The 15,677-nt window shown below is 39.2% G+C and overlaps 1 protein-coding gene across 1 annotated transcript; it reads left to right on the top strand.

Moving 5' to 3' along the window:
• Positions 1 to 1,453: 1,453 nt before the first annotated feature.
• Positions 1,454 to 6,563, top strand: LOC308218199 (ovalbumin-like; the record flags this gene model as incomplete). The annotated part of the gene is made up of 7 exons (XM_080611950.1): positions 1,454 to 1,621; positions 2,251 to 2,301; positions 2,883 to 3,011; positions 3,688 to 3,805; positions 4,627 to 4,769; positions 4,944 to 5,099; positions 6,168 to 6,563. The coding sequence occupies 7 exons, from the start codon at positions 1,454 to 1,456 to the stop codon at positions 6,561 to 6,563; spliced, it is 1,161 nt and encodes a 386-aa protein (XP_080468076.1).
• Between the last annotated feature and the right edge of the window lie 9,114 nt (positions 6,564 to 15,677).

The raw sequence follows: 15,677 nt of genomic DNA, 5'->3' as shown, positions 1-15,677 counted from the left end.
ATTATTTTATGCTTAAAATACTTTATTTCAGAGCAGCTTACCCACTCGTTCAGTATCTTTTAAGTTTGATTTTTGACAGCCAAAGAAGAAATTTGCTTGGTCGGCCTCTGGTTCAACAGACTGCACTGAGAGCAAAACCGTGGCATTTAGTAAATATACTAAGTTTAGTTTAGTGTGAAATTTCTCTAACAATTGCATCCCTGAAAAATACAGCTGATGAACACTAAGCAAGATAAAATGCTTGTGGGTGTACAGACTTATGTTTCTAGCATAATCTATAAATGTGAACTTATATACAGAAAGGAAAATAAGAGAAATGTCTGTGAGAGTGTACGTTTATACCCATGAACATGGTCACTGATAACCTTCTTAGAGTTTAATGCTCCAAAGACAAACATTGAGAATCCATCCCCATAAAGGGCTGAATTTGAAGGACAACAAAATTTCACATTTTCCATAAATCAGAGGAAGGAACCTAGATTTATGCTGACCTAGACCTTTATATAAGCACAGTTGTCACAGAGGACTTACACTGTCTAGTACTTCTAGAAACCTCAGATAGAAACAAATACAAAACTTTTGCTGGTCTATGCACAAACAAGCATTCATTTAACAGTGCTGTATTATGGTAGGCATTGCTATTTTATCATGTTTGCATTTCTATTCTATCTGAATGTCACTAAGAAAATTTAATTTCTCAGAAAGTTCATACTGTAGTATATATAAATGTATTCAGGCAAAGCAAGCTATATCTGAAAGCACTATATGGTGGAATATTAATTATGTGCATCAATCTCACTCCTAGGTTAGGTGACCTTAGACAAATCATATTGCCGGTCCATGCTTCCTTTATTAAAACAAGGGTAAAGATACAATCCTTTGAAGATCTACTGACAGGAAGTACTGTGCAAAAAATAGATATTTTACTGCACTTGTGTATTTTTAGAAAATAAAAACATCAACTAGCCTCTGCTTTTACTTGTAACTGTCTAAACCTAGAGTAAACCTACTGAAATTTGCACTTTAAGTTTACAGCGTTGCAAATGCATCAAAAACAGATCATATTTTCTTGTTTTCATCAAGGTACTACAGAGTACCAAGGAATTCTAGCCTTCACTGAATGAAAATAAGAACAGGCAATTGTTGTTTGACTGCTTTAAAATGGTAAACATAAATCACATACAAATTTTAGACTGCTGAGAAATTGCACTGCCAAAAAGGCAACTGAATACAAATGTGACAGAAACAGATTTATGAGTATGGATTTTTTAAGATGTATGAGAAATGAGCATAGCAATAGGCATGTTACCACTGAATGACTTCAAAACTACTTGTTTATATTTCATTGACTAAAAGCTATTATTAAAGTGCATTGTGCTGTGTTTGTACAGTATTCTGTCCTTACATTGTCATTATACTTCTGCTGTTTGCTTTAGGCAATACTGATTTCGCAATGGGGTCCATTGGTGTAGCAAGCACAGAATTTTGTATTGATGTATTCAGGGAGCTGAGAGTCCAGCATGTCAACGAGAACATCTTCTACTCCCCCCTGAGCATCATTTCAGCTCTGTCCATGGTCTACCTAGGTGCAAAAGAAAACACCAGGGCTCAGATAGACCAGGTGAGGCCTCAGTGAAAGACTTAAACCTTCTTGCAGCTCAGTAGAGCCATACCAATAAATTATATGACAATGTCCCTTGTATAGCCCAGAGACTAAAAAATTTGGATCCAGATTTATCAAAAGCTGCAGCCACCTCTAACTCCCATAGTGTTAAACAAATACATTAGCCAGAAATCTTGAAACTGGATTTAAATTTTATCATTGTTAGCTGTAGGATTCTCAAAGAGAGCAACACGTTCTAGTGTCCTTTGTATAGAGTAAGAAGAGCAGATAAAATCTCCAGGGAAGATCCAGAACATGTGTTCAAACTGCAAAATATTTCACATGAGTTTCCTACAGCTCTCACTTTCTTCACAGAGGTTGCCTGGCTTGTTACCTGGAAGAAAGTTAGTATTATTAATGGCACACACTGAAAGTGATTTATAGATGTTCAACAGAAAAAGAGATCATCTAAGCAGGGAACAGTAGGCCCAGCTATTCACAGAGGTTGCAGATGGATTGCACCTTTTGAGTCATCCAGATTCACAGTTAGCTAAGAGGTTTCCTTCAAGAATCATGTATTCATCTTAGCTGCATAACTTTGTTTTTGTCATATCTGTTATTTCAACTACTGTTATTTTCAATTACAGGTTGTTCACTTTGATAAAATCACAGAGTTTGGAGACACTGTTGAATCTCAGGTACAGAAATAATTTCATCTCCTTCTTTATGTCACTTTCTCCTGTGAGCAAAATCTAGCAGAAAAAACCAGTCTCTTGCAGTTCCAATACCTCTTTGATGAGCAGCTAGAGTTCTGCATCCCCCAGTTTGGGAGAACACTTTTTTCATACGAATAGAGAGAGAAAGGAGGTAAGAGAGGATTCAGGACAGGCATAGGATGAAACCCAGCACCATAATATTGAGCATATAAGTAAAATTATAGATATTTGCATGTGTAGACAAGGTAGCTGGATGTTACTGGTTAAATGGGACTGGCTGGGAATGAAGGAAAGTCTATCTGATCTGCTGGAGCTAGATAATGTAGCAGGTAATTTAAAGTTCCCCTGAGACAGGTATGAAGAAATTACAGTATAAAAACAGCACAGAATTTTATACATTGGAAAAATACATCAGTTATAGCAACAAGGTGTACAGGATGAACAGCAGTTTTGTAAGCAGAAGTGTCTGAACTACTCTACTTTTCTCATATAGTATAAAAATATTCTAAGTACTACAACTAGAATAACATAACCTTTTTATTTGTATTCATGTATCCTTTCAGTGCGGCTCATCTCTAAGTGTCCACAATTCACTTAAAAACGTGTTCGCTCAAATCACCCAACCAAAAGCCAATTATTCACTCAACCTTGCCAGTAGACTTTATGCTGAAGAGTCATACCCAATCCTACCGGTGAGTTATTCTAAGATCTGATCTGAGTGTATTTATTTCCATGTCAAAGCTGTACCATTCTGTAACACAAAAGCACTGTCAGAAGTTTAGGTTCTGCTAAAGAAATTTTCTTCCGTATGGAAGGCAGGATTCACGACTTCTCTCTATCACAGCCCTAACCCTCTACAGTTATAAGAAAACACATGCTTCACTAAAAAGATGTTTGTGCAAAGTGCAATCATGATCCAGTCCTGTCAAGTTATTATTAATAAAGGTAACTTTGGTTGGAAAGAGTTAACTCCAACCTTTTTCTCAACAAACCTGAAAAATAACTTCATGTTCTCAAAAATATTTCAAGTTTTCCCTTTGAAAAGAACATTTAATTTGAAATTAGAGGAAAATACCATTGCAAAATAAGTTAAAAAGCTGGCAAAACGAATAAACCTCCATATTTTAGCTGAAATTAATTCCATCTTTGATCGAGCTCAGTTCTGGAGAACATTTTTAAACATGTGAGCATATACTCTCGCTTGAAGCAATGAAGATCAGATCTTAAGAGGCTTTAGAACTAGAATCATGTCTTACTGATTAGCCTTAATAAGCACATTATTCATATCTCTTAATTTCAGTCTTGTATTTCACTTTTGCAAAATGCTTTGACATTCTGATCTGAAACCTGCTTACTCTTCCTTTGAAGGAATACTTACAATGTGTGAAGGAACTATATAATGGAGGCTTGGAAACTGTCAGCTTTCAAACAGCTGCAGATCAAGCCAGGGAGCTCATCAATTCCTGGGTTGAAAGCCAGACAAATGGTAAGAGCAAGCCAAGTATCAGCATAGGTATTTTCCCTTCTATCACCACGTTTGAGCAGCATATGAGAATGCTTTGTCAGGAGACAAAACCCCCCAAACATCTCCCTCTGTCCTCCTCCTGGATAATAGCTCAGTTCCCAGATAAGGAACTATCCTTTAACGTTTTGGCGTTTTTTTTTCCCCTCAGAAACATCTCTTTTAGAGGACTTTTATGTCAGCAAATACAGATAAAAGATGCTGAATTTCAGCTGAAAAGATAATATTCACAATCACACAACCTCTGGTATGGTGTCACACCTTGAAGCAAAAAACCAGGCCATGATTAAGCTAGTAGTGGGAAAGGACTGAGGGAAGAGCTTGCTGTGTGCATGAGGACAGCAGAATAAAAAAGAGCAAGTATAAGAAGAAAGTAGAACGAAATTCTGGTTTCTTCCTTTCCTGCTACCTTCTTTATATAGTCACGTCCTTTCAACTTGGTTTGAAACAAGAAGTATTTATGTTTACTGTTTGGGTTGGAGACCATCCTGGGATAAGCAATCCCAATGGTTCTTCCCATTGTCACAAAATATACAGTTTCACTCATTTTCTAACAAGTAAATCTCTGAGTGTTATATCTTCTATTATAATTCTTTACAGAGAGAGGAAACAACAGCTATTGCCAACAGCAGGGAACAAATCAACCTCAGAAGTACAAAATTACAGCTGCCCTATACCTTCCTCCCTACAAATTTGTTACCCTTAATTTAACATTGTGATTGTCGAGTAAGATGTATTATATAGATGTGTCATATACATGTCTCTTTTCCCATGCCTTCTTAAAGGAGTGATCAAAAATATCGTTCAACCGAGTTCTGTGGATCCCCAGACTGAAATGGTCCTTGTCAATGCCATTTACTTCAAAGGATGGTGGGAGAAAGCATTTAAGGATGAAGAAACTCAGGCAGTGCCTTTCAGAATTACTGAGGTACATTGTCATATATCACCTTAGAGATGTCTTCTAGAATTTATTAAGAGAGTAGACAAGTTGTTATACAATCTTCCTGAACAAGAGCAATCAGTAGCTTTAATTATAAGTGGCCATTTCTACACTGTAAGAATAATCTCTGTGAAAACTGTATTATCTTGTTTCGTTTTGCAGCAAGAAAACAGACCTGTGCAGATGATGTATCAGTTTGGTTCATTTAAAGTGGCAGTGGTGGCTTCTGAGAAAATTAAGATCCTGGAGCTTCCATACGCCAGTGGGCAGTTGAGCATGCTGGTTCTGTTGCCTGATGAAGTCTCTGGCTTGGAGCAGGTATGGCCCTGGCAGTTGAGTGCCATAAAACCTTAAACACAGTGAAATTTAGGTCCTTCACAATAAAGCTATACTAAAACACTTCACCAGCACATTTCTGAACACTAGCAGCATGGGATTGTTGCACAGAAGCATGCAGTTGTCTCAATGGTCCTGCAATAGTTTGTGCTGAGCATGGAGTGCTTAAGGAATTACTTTAGTGGGTTAATTATTGGCCACTGCAGAACAGATTCTTCTCAGCTAAGCAGCTGTTACTCCAGCAGCTTGAACTCCAAAAGTTTTAATATCTGCATTCCTGCATGCTGTGGAGCATCCTGCAAGGTTCGTGTTAGCTTTACAAGTTGCAATTACTGTTTGGTTTGGCAGTGCTCAACATGCTTCCTTCATACCTTCAAAAATTAAACTATCTAAATACTGAACATGAGAGGTACTCAAATGATTAAAGCAATTTCAGAAAGTAAAATGTATATGACATACTATTGTTGATATGAACAGAATACGGGCACAGGATATTGTCATTAGCAGGGCCATAGTTAGTCTGAGTATGAAAAGTTATGCAATAAATGAGAGTGCATTGAAACGTTTGTACAGTAATTCAAAGAGGTTAAATTATAAAAATGAAGAGGCCTTTGAGCAAAGCTAAATGCCCTCAGTAATAAATTATAGTTCACGTATTAGTGATTGGTTGCTATTAATACCTGGTTACTTGAAGGCCTTAAATGTAGCTAGAGCTTACAATTCAAAGTCACAGTATGATCTTTGGAATATGTTTCACAAGAAAAGAAGCTAAGCAGGGAAGAGCTTTAGGTGAAATTTGCTGAGTAGCCATCTCATTAATAAAATTAATTGACAGTGAGACTATTAAAAATAGAAAGCAGGAAAGCAGGACAGAGAACAAAAAGTCGTAGTTTGCTTTTCTCTCTTAGATACATTAATCTGTATATATCTAGATATATGCCATGCTAAGAACAGTCAGTTTAAAAAGAAAAAACCCACCATTGGTACTGAGTTGTCACGAAGGAAGTTGTGCTCTCATCCCAGAGACCTCATTTCCTTGTCTCCTTGCAGCTTGAGAATGCAATCAGCTTTGAAAAACTTACGGAGTGGACCAGTTCTGATTTAATGGAAGAGAGGAAAATAAAAGTGTTCCTCCCACGCGTGAAGATTGAGGAAAAATATAATCTCACAGCTGTCTTAGCTGCCTTGGGCATAACTGACCTGTTCAGCTCATCAGCCAATCTCTCTGGCATCTCTGCAGCAGAGAACCTGAAGATATCTGAAGCTGTCCATGAGGCATTTGTAGAAATCTATGAAGGAGGAAGTGAGGTGGTAGGCTCATCAGGAGCTGGGATAGAGGTTGCAAGTGACTCTGAAGAGTTTAAGGCTGACCACCCTTTCCTCTTCTTGATCAAACACAACCCAACAAACAGCATCCTCTTCTTTGGCAGATGCTTTTCCCCTTAAAGCAAAGAAAGCTGAAAGAATTTCTGTCCCTCACAGCAAGACCCAAAGCACTGCAGTATCAAGGGTAAAAAGAAATGCATACTCTCTCTTTCATTCACATTTTCTGAAACCAGAAGCTTTTCTCTATTAAGAAAAAAGAAAAAAGCTAAATCAGAGAAATTAAGTCAAGAAAACAGAGGCCCTTTGCCTTTCCTTTCTGCAAGTAATATTATCTACTCATAGATGAAGAGTTAAGGGAATGAAATTTGGACCCAAAGAAAGAATGAGCATGAACAGAGATGCTTGTGATGCAAGTTTGTGATGCAAGTTAACAGTAGTAGTGCCAAATCATCACACTGAAACAACACAGCCACAATTTGTCAGCAGAAGTTTTATGGAGAAAAAAAAAAATCCAGCATTCTAACTGAGCCAGGTTTCTCTATGGCCAGGCTTCATCGTGACTCCTCCAGAACTAGTCACTCAAAAGCACCCAGATTAAACTCTAAACTGGCACCAAGCATTCCTACTCCATTCCTACTCTGACACAGCAATTGCTTTCTCTTCATGCTCCTGATACTGCAAGGCTCTTCCTCCCTTTCTAAAGATGCATTATATAAATCATGTAATCCATATTTCTCCTTAAATCTTTTTGGCTCAATCATCATGACCAAATATGGCATGTTCCTATTCAAATTGTGTTCCAAGTATCCATATGTAAAGGGCCTTGCAGATTGACTTTGTTGTTCCTTTGATCATAATAAAAACATGTTTAAGCACATGCATTTCATTTGAAGTATTTCAAGTGCACTCAGGATGGGGCAATCCTGGTTAAACATACAAGCTGAGGGAAAAGAGGCTGGAGAGCAGTCCTACAAAAATAAATCTGGAGGAGTGGGTTGGTAGCAAGTTCAATATGAGCCAACAGTGTGCCCTGGCAGCCAAAATGGCCAACCATGCTCTGGGGTGAATTAAGTACAGCATAGCCAGTCAGTCAAGGGAGGTAACTGTCACACTCTACACTGCACTAGTGTTACCCCCCTCAAATTACCTTGTGTAGTTTTGAGTGCCTCAGTATAAGAAAGAGCATCTGAGGTTTCTTGGTTTGTTCAGGTGGGAGAAGAGAAGGCCAAGGGGTGACCACATCACAGTCTACAACTTCTCCAAAGGGGGAAGTAAAAGGGGAGGTGCTGATCACCTCTCTCTGGTGACCACCGGTAGGACACAAGGAAGGCACAGGATCATAGAATAGCAGTTTGGAAGGAATCTCAAGGATCCTCTGGTCCAACCTTTCTTGGCAAAAGCAAAGTCTAGACAAAATGTCCCAGCACGCTGCCCAGCTGAACCTTCAAAGTGTCCATTGCTGGGGAATTCACCACTTCCCTGGGGAGGTTGTTCCAGTGCTGATTGTTCCGGAATGAAACTGAGTCAGGGAAAGCTCAGATTGGACATTAGGAAAAGGTTCTGCCCTGAGACAGTGGTGAGTCACTGGAACAGGGTCCCCGGGGAAGGGGTCATGGCACCAAGCCTGTCAGAGTTCAAGGGATGTCTGGACAATGCTCTTAATCATATGGTTTAATTTTAGATAGTCCTGTGAGGATCGGGGAGTTGGACTTGATAATCCATATGGGTCCCTTCCAACTTGACATATTCTATGACTTTTGTCAGAGTTGGTTCATTGCTTACAGAGAGATGAGGAATGAGAATCTGTCCTAAATCTTGGTGAAGATACAATGTTGAGATCAATTTTTCTGCCAGGAAGGGATCCATATAACAGGACCATATCAGGACCCATATAACCTCATGCATGCAATTCAAACTAGTCAGTTATAACACTTCCAGCACAAACCATGATTCATTCGGTCTCTCTGAAACAAGAGCTGATAAGCACCTTGGAAGGCAGCTGCATACATGCAGAATCTACATCCTTCTGAGACACAGCACTGCCTTAGGGAACATATGTGAATGGGAAATGGGAAGGAATTTTCTAACTATCTTTGTGGTGTTTATAAAGATTTATAGGCTCTTACTTTGTAACTGAAGAGAATAATTATGCTAAGAGAAGCAATGGTTATGGCAAGTTGTAGTTTCTCTCTAACAAATTATTCTTCCCTTTGTCACTGAAGCAAGGAAGGAAAGAGATCTGTGAGAACTGTCACAGAGAAGTACCAGAAGAGTGAAAGGTTTTTAGGGATTAAGTTACTGTAAGAAAGCTGTGTTATTTCCTGACTCCAGCATGCACAGCATGGCACCAGTGCTACGTGGTCTGTGGTGGAATGTTCTACTTTAGCTCCAAGATAACATATTTTGGCAGGACCTAGGGAGCATAGCTTGCTGGTAGCAAATATGATCTTGCAAAAGAAGGAAAATAACATGATACTATCTTCATTGGTGTACAAATAGTTCAAATAATTTCCTTCACTTTCCTGTATATTTGTTGATTGCTGGTGAGATGTCAAATGGGGAAATTTATCATAAGAGAGCTAACGTGTTTACTTTTGTTCTGGAGTTTCTGTTGATGTGGTCATGGAAATATGGCACCTAAAATCATCAGAACACTTAATTTTCAGTAGCTTTGTTGTAAAACTGCACTATTTCTTGGTTGTTGTAGTTCTTATCAATTAAAATCTACTTCTTCACAAATGGAAGATACAAAGAAATACATCTGCTCCTGTATGCAGACAGATAGATTCAGTGCTGCTTCCTGATTTCTGCTGACTTCTCCAGTCAGCACAAAATGAATAGTCCTATCTTCTCCTCAGCACTCACTTGCTTAACCAGTTGTGCAGTCCATCCATCTCTAGTACAAAAATGAAAAATACAAAACCAAATCAAAACAGCCCCATGCTTTCTCAGTCCTTTGTTTTCAGAGACTGAAAGCTTTGAAACTGTTCTGGGACTTGGCAAATCACCAACTCACTAGTGAATGGATGCTGGAGTCCTCAAATCTCAGGCAGATAAATATTTGTCTAACAGCTAAAACCTACATGAGCCTTCCACACCTGAGGCACTGTAGCTTCTCTAACAGCAGGTCTGACCTAAAGAACAGGCTTTTTAAGGACAAGTCTGGATGTGGCCCCAAGTTGGGTAGCAGATATCAGACCTCCATCACCCCACATGGAAGAAGTCCTTTCCTTTGTGCCAACAGAGAAGGCTACAACTTTTTCTCTCCATCCCTAAACAAGCAAAGTAGTTGGCACCATGTCCCAGAGACTTTGGCGCTCTGCTGTCTCATGAAGTACAGGTGGATTACCCTTTCTTTTACCCTCAGTATGTCTTTCAGCAGAAGCATGGAAGAAGGCTCAGGCTTACACCTTTAGGACCTGTCATAAGAGGCTTTTACTGCTTTACCACCACACTCCATGCACGTTTGTAATTTCACACGTGTAGAGACACAACTAATTCAAAGGATCAGTAAGTTTTGCAGACACAAGACCACACTTGTTTGCTTGCCTGCAGCCTTACAATGGGAAGGTAATTCAAGTAATGAATTTCCATAGAGATGACAGAATTTGACCCTAGGGCCCTACTATTTATTCCAGTCCTAATTCTTCTAATTACTTACATAAAAATGTAAGTAATAGTGTTCAGTTGAAAAAGTCAGTTACTTGCAAAACTCCTGAAGTTCACAGAGTCAGAGAGTAACTTCGGTTGGAACGGGCAGTTGATAGTCATCGGGTTCTAGCTTCTGATATATACCAGGTTGCTCAGGGCCTTTCCCAGTCAGATGTTGCATATCTGGAAGGGTGGAGAATCCACAGGGTTCTGATTAATTTAATTTTAAACATGAATCCAAACCTCGCTAATGTAGAAGTTGTATAAGTCATTCAGCCAGCTTAGCTTTTCTCTTACTCAATGAGAGTTGGCCACATGTGAGAATGAGTCCCACAGGTTTCTTCAACCTTGGTTCTCCCATGGTTAGCCAACAAAGCTCTCAGTGTCTTTCATCACTTTTCGTGCTCTTGGAGCCAAAGATTTATCTCTTTAAATCTCAAGCACTGCTTAGTCACTTTGTGAACAGCAAATTTCTAGGATGGTCAATGCTTAGGAACAATGGTGAGATAATACATAGGTAGCTTCATGATACATGTTTTCAGTCCCAGTCCCGTAATTTATACTTTGTCTCCATTTTATTATATGTGGTTATCAATGGGCTATCATTTGTACCTGGCCTCCCTTTCTTCACTTTATACTCTTACACATCACAAGATAAAGACATTAATACTATGCAGTCTTAACCATCCTGTGACCTAAGTACTCACAATTGCAGGCTACTCCTGGAAAAAAAGAGATTCCAAACTAATTATGAGCTTTGATTTTTTCAACTCAGACAGCATTTTCCGAATTTTTCTAAATGCCAGCAATAGCAACCCACAGTCTAAAATCAGAGCAGGCAAACAATGGACTTCTATTAGTGGCACCTTAGAGACAAGGAAATCCTTACAGTGGAAGGCTGACTTCTTAGTCACACAGGTGAAATTCCAGCGCTGTGGATCTGATAAGAGGTCCTAAGGTGTCAAATTCATCCCTGTGAAAAAGGCATAGATATAGGAACTAAAGGTGAATAAAGGGGGAGGAGGAGGAATCATTAAACTTCATAAGGCTGTGTGTAAGAGCAGTTCCTCTTTCCTCTTTTCTTTTTCATTCTGCCCCATCTCCCTTGGGCACCTTGAGACCTGACATCCTTTTACTTGGTTCAAGTTAGCAAGCTTTTTGTAACAGTGACCAAGTAGAAATTAATGACATGATACATCACAGGTAAGACAAGATGATATCATGTTCCTTTCTGCTGTCAAACAGAATTCTGTCTGAGACAGTTTCATTGGTATTCAGTAGCTCACTTCCCCCAAGACACTGACTATCCTCACCCTCACCATATCCTCCTGTATCTTCCTTGCCCTTCAGCAATCTCTATCTGCTCCTTGGAGTGAGGGAAGGGGGTAGGGCTGGAGTCAAGCCTTGTTTTTAAGAGGAGAAATGTCAGGGAGAGGAAGGTTTAGGACTAAGGAAGAAAGTGGGAGGAGTGTTGCCACTCCTACTGCATAGAGGGATCTATCTGCCATGCAGTAAGGCTGCGTCAGCTTCAGAGTCCAAGCTGAATCTCAGATGCACCTGCAGGAGATGGGGTGAAGGCCCGTTCTTCCAGCCACAGAGAGTAACTGCTCTGCCTCTTCTTACACATACTCCGCTAGGTTTCCTTAGCCTGATGTTGCTTCTGTACCACTGAATTCAAATTAGTCTTAGTCTATGGCTTGGTCTGTACGTGTTCCCAGACAAGGAATTGGTAACCACAGAAGCAAAAGTTATAAAGAAAGAAGTGAAAGATAAAGCCAAAGCTTCAGAATATGAAGGGAGACAAATCAAGAAGAAGAAAGAAAAGTCTAAAGCAGCTGAAAAGGACAATTGCACTAGTTTTAAACTACACAAACAGAGTTCTGCTTTTAGCTTTGAAAGAGCTAAAAGAGCCACAAATACCAGTCCAGAAGATAATGGAGCTATGAAGATCTGCATACAGCTGAAACATAACTGAAAAGGGCAGCTCCAAAGAGCTTGGAAATGCTGTGGTAAAGAACAGCAGATGATCATCAGGGTATTTTAAAACAAAGTCAGTTCAATACCATGCAGGTTCACACTACTGTATCTCTCACAAAAGCCTGAGGAACAAAATCAAAACTTTCCATCTCATTCTGTCTGAGAGCAGAAAGGAACATGATATCATCTTGTCTTACCTGTCATGTGTCACGTCATTAATTTCTACTTGGTCACTGTTATGACCTCACTTGCTAACTTGAACCATGTAAAAGGATGTCAGGTCTCAAGAGACTGAGCTTCTTCGTACATCAGACAGAGAACATGAGAAATGGCAAGATGTACGAATCTTGCAGTGGCAAAGATATTGATAAGACATGTTCAAATAATGCTAATGACACCCCAACTCACACAGGGCCCTTGTCAGTCTGAGGGGAAAATTCCATTCCAAGCCCCTGTTTGGGAGTTACTCTCTTCCAGGACAATGGCTTACTGCCTTTGTATGTGCACTTAACTAGGAAGTTCAGATCAGTCTCAAGGATAGCCTAAAAAGCATAAAATTACAAAGAGCCAGCAGGTGCCAAGCAGCTCATTGAACAGATAAGATATCCAGTACACTCCCACAAGCAAGTATTGGGGAAATTCTCCTGATGAAACTTCTGAAAATACCAACTGCCCTGTGAAATCCGTGATCATTCCACCAGGCAAGAATATTTGCAGTGGAGCTGTACGAAAAAATAGCAAATGTTTAAATGGGTTTCTTAAAAGAGAGCACTTCCTCTATACCCTGCTCTTGCACATCAGCACAAGTCTCCTGCTTAGGACGCACTCTTGTTTAGAAATCTGGTTTGAAGATACATTGACTTGATATTCACATTGTTTATCCCACAACACAGCACATCTTGCACTATAGCACTGCAGCCTGGGAAGCTCCCATTAACACAAAGCAAGAATCAGCTTTCTGATTCAGTAGTTGCATAGCTGACATACAGTTACACCCTTTGCATGATTTCTTTAGAAAAATCACAAGTTTCAGCTAAAGTGCGTACAAGCCCCATATCATTACTCACAATGCAGTGCTGTGCATCACGATTGAGAAATTCTGGCCACTTTTCATGTTTTTGATCTTAGCCTGGGATTCTTTATAAATGCACACTACCTGCGTCATCGAAAGGAAAGCTGCACCCTTGTGCATGTGAAAACCGTGTGCGTATTCATTAACAGATAAACTATCTCTTTTCAGATATAGAGATCAGTCCTTTCTCAGAAGTGTTGCACTTCTTAACAGAGGCAGAACAAGCACTACCTTTATTAATTACAGTGTCTAAGGCAAAGAATGTAGAAATAATAGTAAAGTATGATGAATTGAGCCAGTACTGTCAAATTTCACCACACCTTTTTTTTCTGCAGGTGTGGAGCCAAATGCCTCAATAATATTTATACAGGAACCTCACCACACCCTCTGGAAACTCATATGGTTTTAAATACTGTTAGAATATGTCAGCAAGGATTGCTTGGCAAGGGAATGCTTGCAAACTTACTCGTAGGAGGTACACAACAGATAGATATCTACTCTGTTTCAAAATAAAGACACGTGTATTCTCAACCAAAGCCTTAAAAGGAAAAAAAGATATCCAAATAACTAATCTCTCAAAAACTATTTGAGATTTCAGGGTGGTACAAACTTATCCTAAATAAACGTCTGTTATAGCACAAACCGAAATCTGTTATAACCAGTCAAGGTGATGCATAGAACTTATTAATGTTCTCTTTCTTTAGTTGACAAGGTTAGGAAAAGCTCATGCCGTGCTCTTGATTACATTATGACAGAGGCATCACCCAGAAGAGGGTCCTCCTCAGCACAGGAAAGTATCTAGTCACTCAATAACCTTACTAGTTTCTCAGCTGCTGTGCCCCTTACAGTTTTTAACTTTAAATCACACAGAAATTTAGAGAAAAATACATCAGGTATTAATTTAATTGGGGACTAAAATATTCTCAGATTTCAAAGCCTTTCTCCTCCCAATTTTTAGTATATCTCTGAAGTCCTTTTAAGGGTTTTGGGACATTTAAAATCCTTTCATGTTTATAAACTACTGGCCTGTTCTGACTGAGCCAAAAACCTGAATAGAGTGCTCTGCTTACAGAACCAGGAATTCTTCCCTCCTGGGTAAATAAACAGTGCTTATACTGGTAAAAAAAAATATTTGAAGATGTCAGGAAACTGAAGATTCAACTGTTTCTTCAAACATCACTTCTTCTTTTGATCTACCTAAATATAGAACATGCTAGTTTTGATTTAAATCAGATTTTCAAAAGCTATACAGAATTGATAGCTAAAATATGCTACCAATGAACATGAAAACCAGCCATGGAAAGTTGTACCCTAAAATAGTGTGTGAAAGCAGAACCTATTATTTTTCTGTGACAGAAAGCCTTTCTCTCAAGACCCTCAAGAGCCTTTATAGAGCACTTGATTATCAGACATCAAGCATTTCATTTACTCCTGAATCTAGGTGCCAATGTACAGGACAACACACTGTAAGAAAGTCACAATGATTTGTGCTAAGTTATACTGAAACTGGAGGAAAACAAAATGCATTTATATAGCTGGGATATGGCCAGGGCACTGATATCCTGCCAGTATTTGTCCTGACCAAATATAAACATGAATGGCTACAGTAAGAGAGCCCACAGGTTTACTTCCCTCAGAAAGGGTACTATTAATACAACTGTAAGTCTTCTAGTGTGCTGATGTGTTGACTTAGTATGGAGTGGGAGTGAGAGTACCGCTGCTCCTGAGTCAGAAGCAGCACCACCCGTTGAATTGAGTCCTCTGGTAGTGTTACTTTAAAAGGACATTGGAAAATGTTATCAATTCATCACGTTGATTTAGAATATGATGTCCTTTGAGACTGGTACAATTTTAGTTACACAGTATGCTTTTTTGTTTTCTGCTAATAACCAGCCATGCAATTCAAAAGGTGTTTTAAAAAGGAAGCTTTAAAATCCTGTACAAAGGCACAAGCCGCTCATTCCCTCTAACCCAGCATTTCTGCATAAGCAGAACACCTCAGCCACTTCTTGTAAAGCAGTAAGCAATATTATAAGTTTGCAAATTAAATTCACCCATTTTAAAACCAGAAAATCCGCAGTAATTGCTCTAAGGGATAAAATCTATACTTATCTATCACTCATTCAACAATGTGGCTAAATATGCAAAGATTACTCAAATCATTTAGGCTTTGGGAATCACGTAAGGCCAACGTAAACAGATTACAACTTTCCCAGGCACAATGGAAGCAACTAATTATGCAGTGAACACCTCTCCTACACTATGCTTCTCTCAAAAAAACCTAACAGACAGATGCATCTAATTATAGCTCACACTGAAACCTGCTGGTTTTGTGTATCTACAATTTTAAAAGACCTAAGGGGCAGGAAAACACCATCTGATTAAAGTCATGCAGTTCCTCATAGGTAGAAAAGCAACTTTAACAAAGCCTTTTGTTCCTAAATTATATTGATGCAGAAGGGTCACCATTGGCAAGGGACTCTTTGCAGTTGCACCTTCCTATGTCCTACACCAAATTTTGCAGGTACTCCCAT

The sequence above is a fragment of the Psittacula echo genome, assembly GCF_963264785.1.
Source record: "Psittacula echo genome assembly, chromosome: 2".
Lineage (NCBI taxonomy): Eukaryota > Metazoa > Chordata > Aves > Psittaciformes > Psittacidae > Psittacula > Psittacula echo.
Note: the sequence above shows the minus strand (reverse complement) of the source record. Positions and strands in the feature narration are given on the sequence as shown.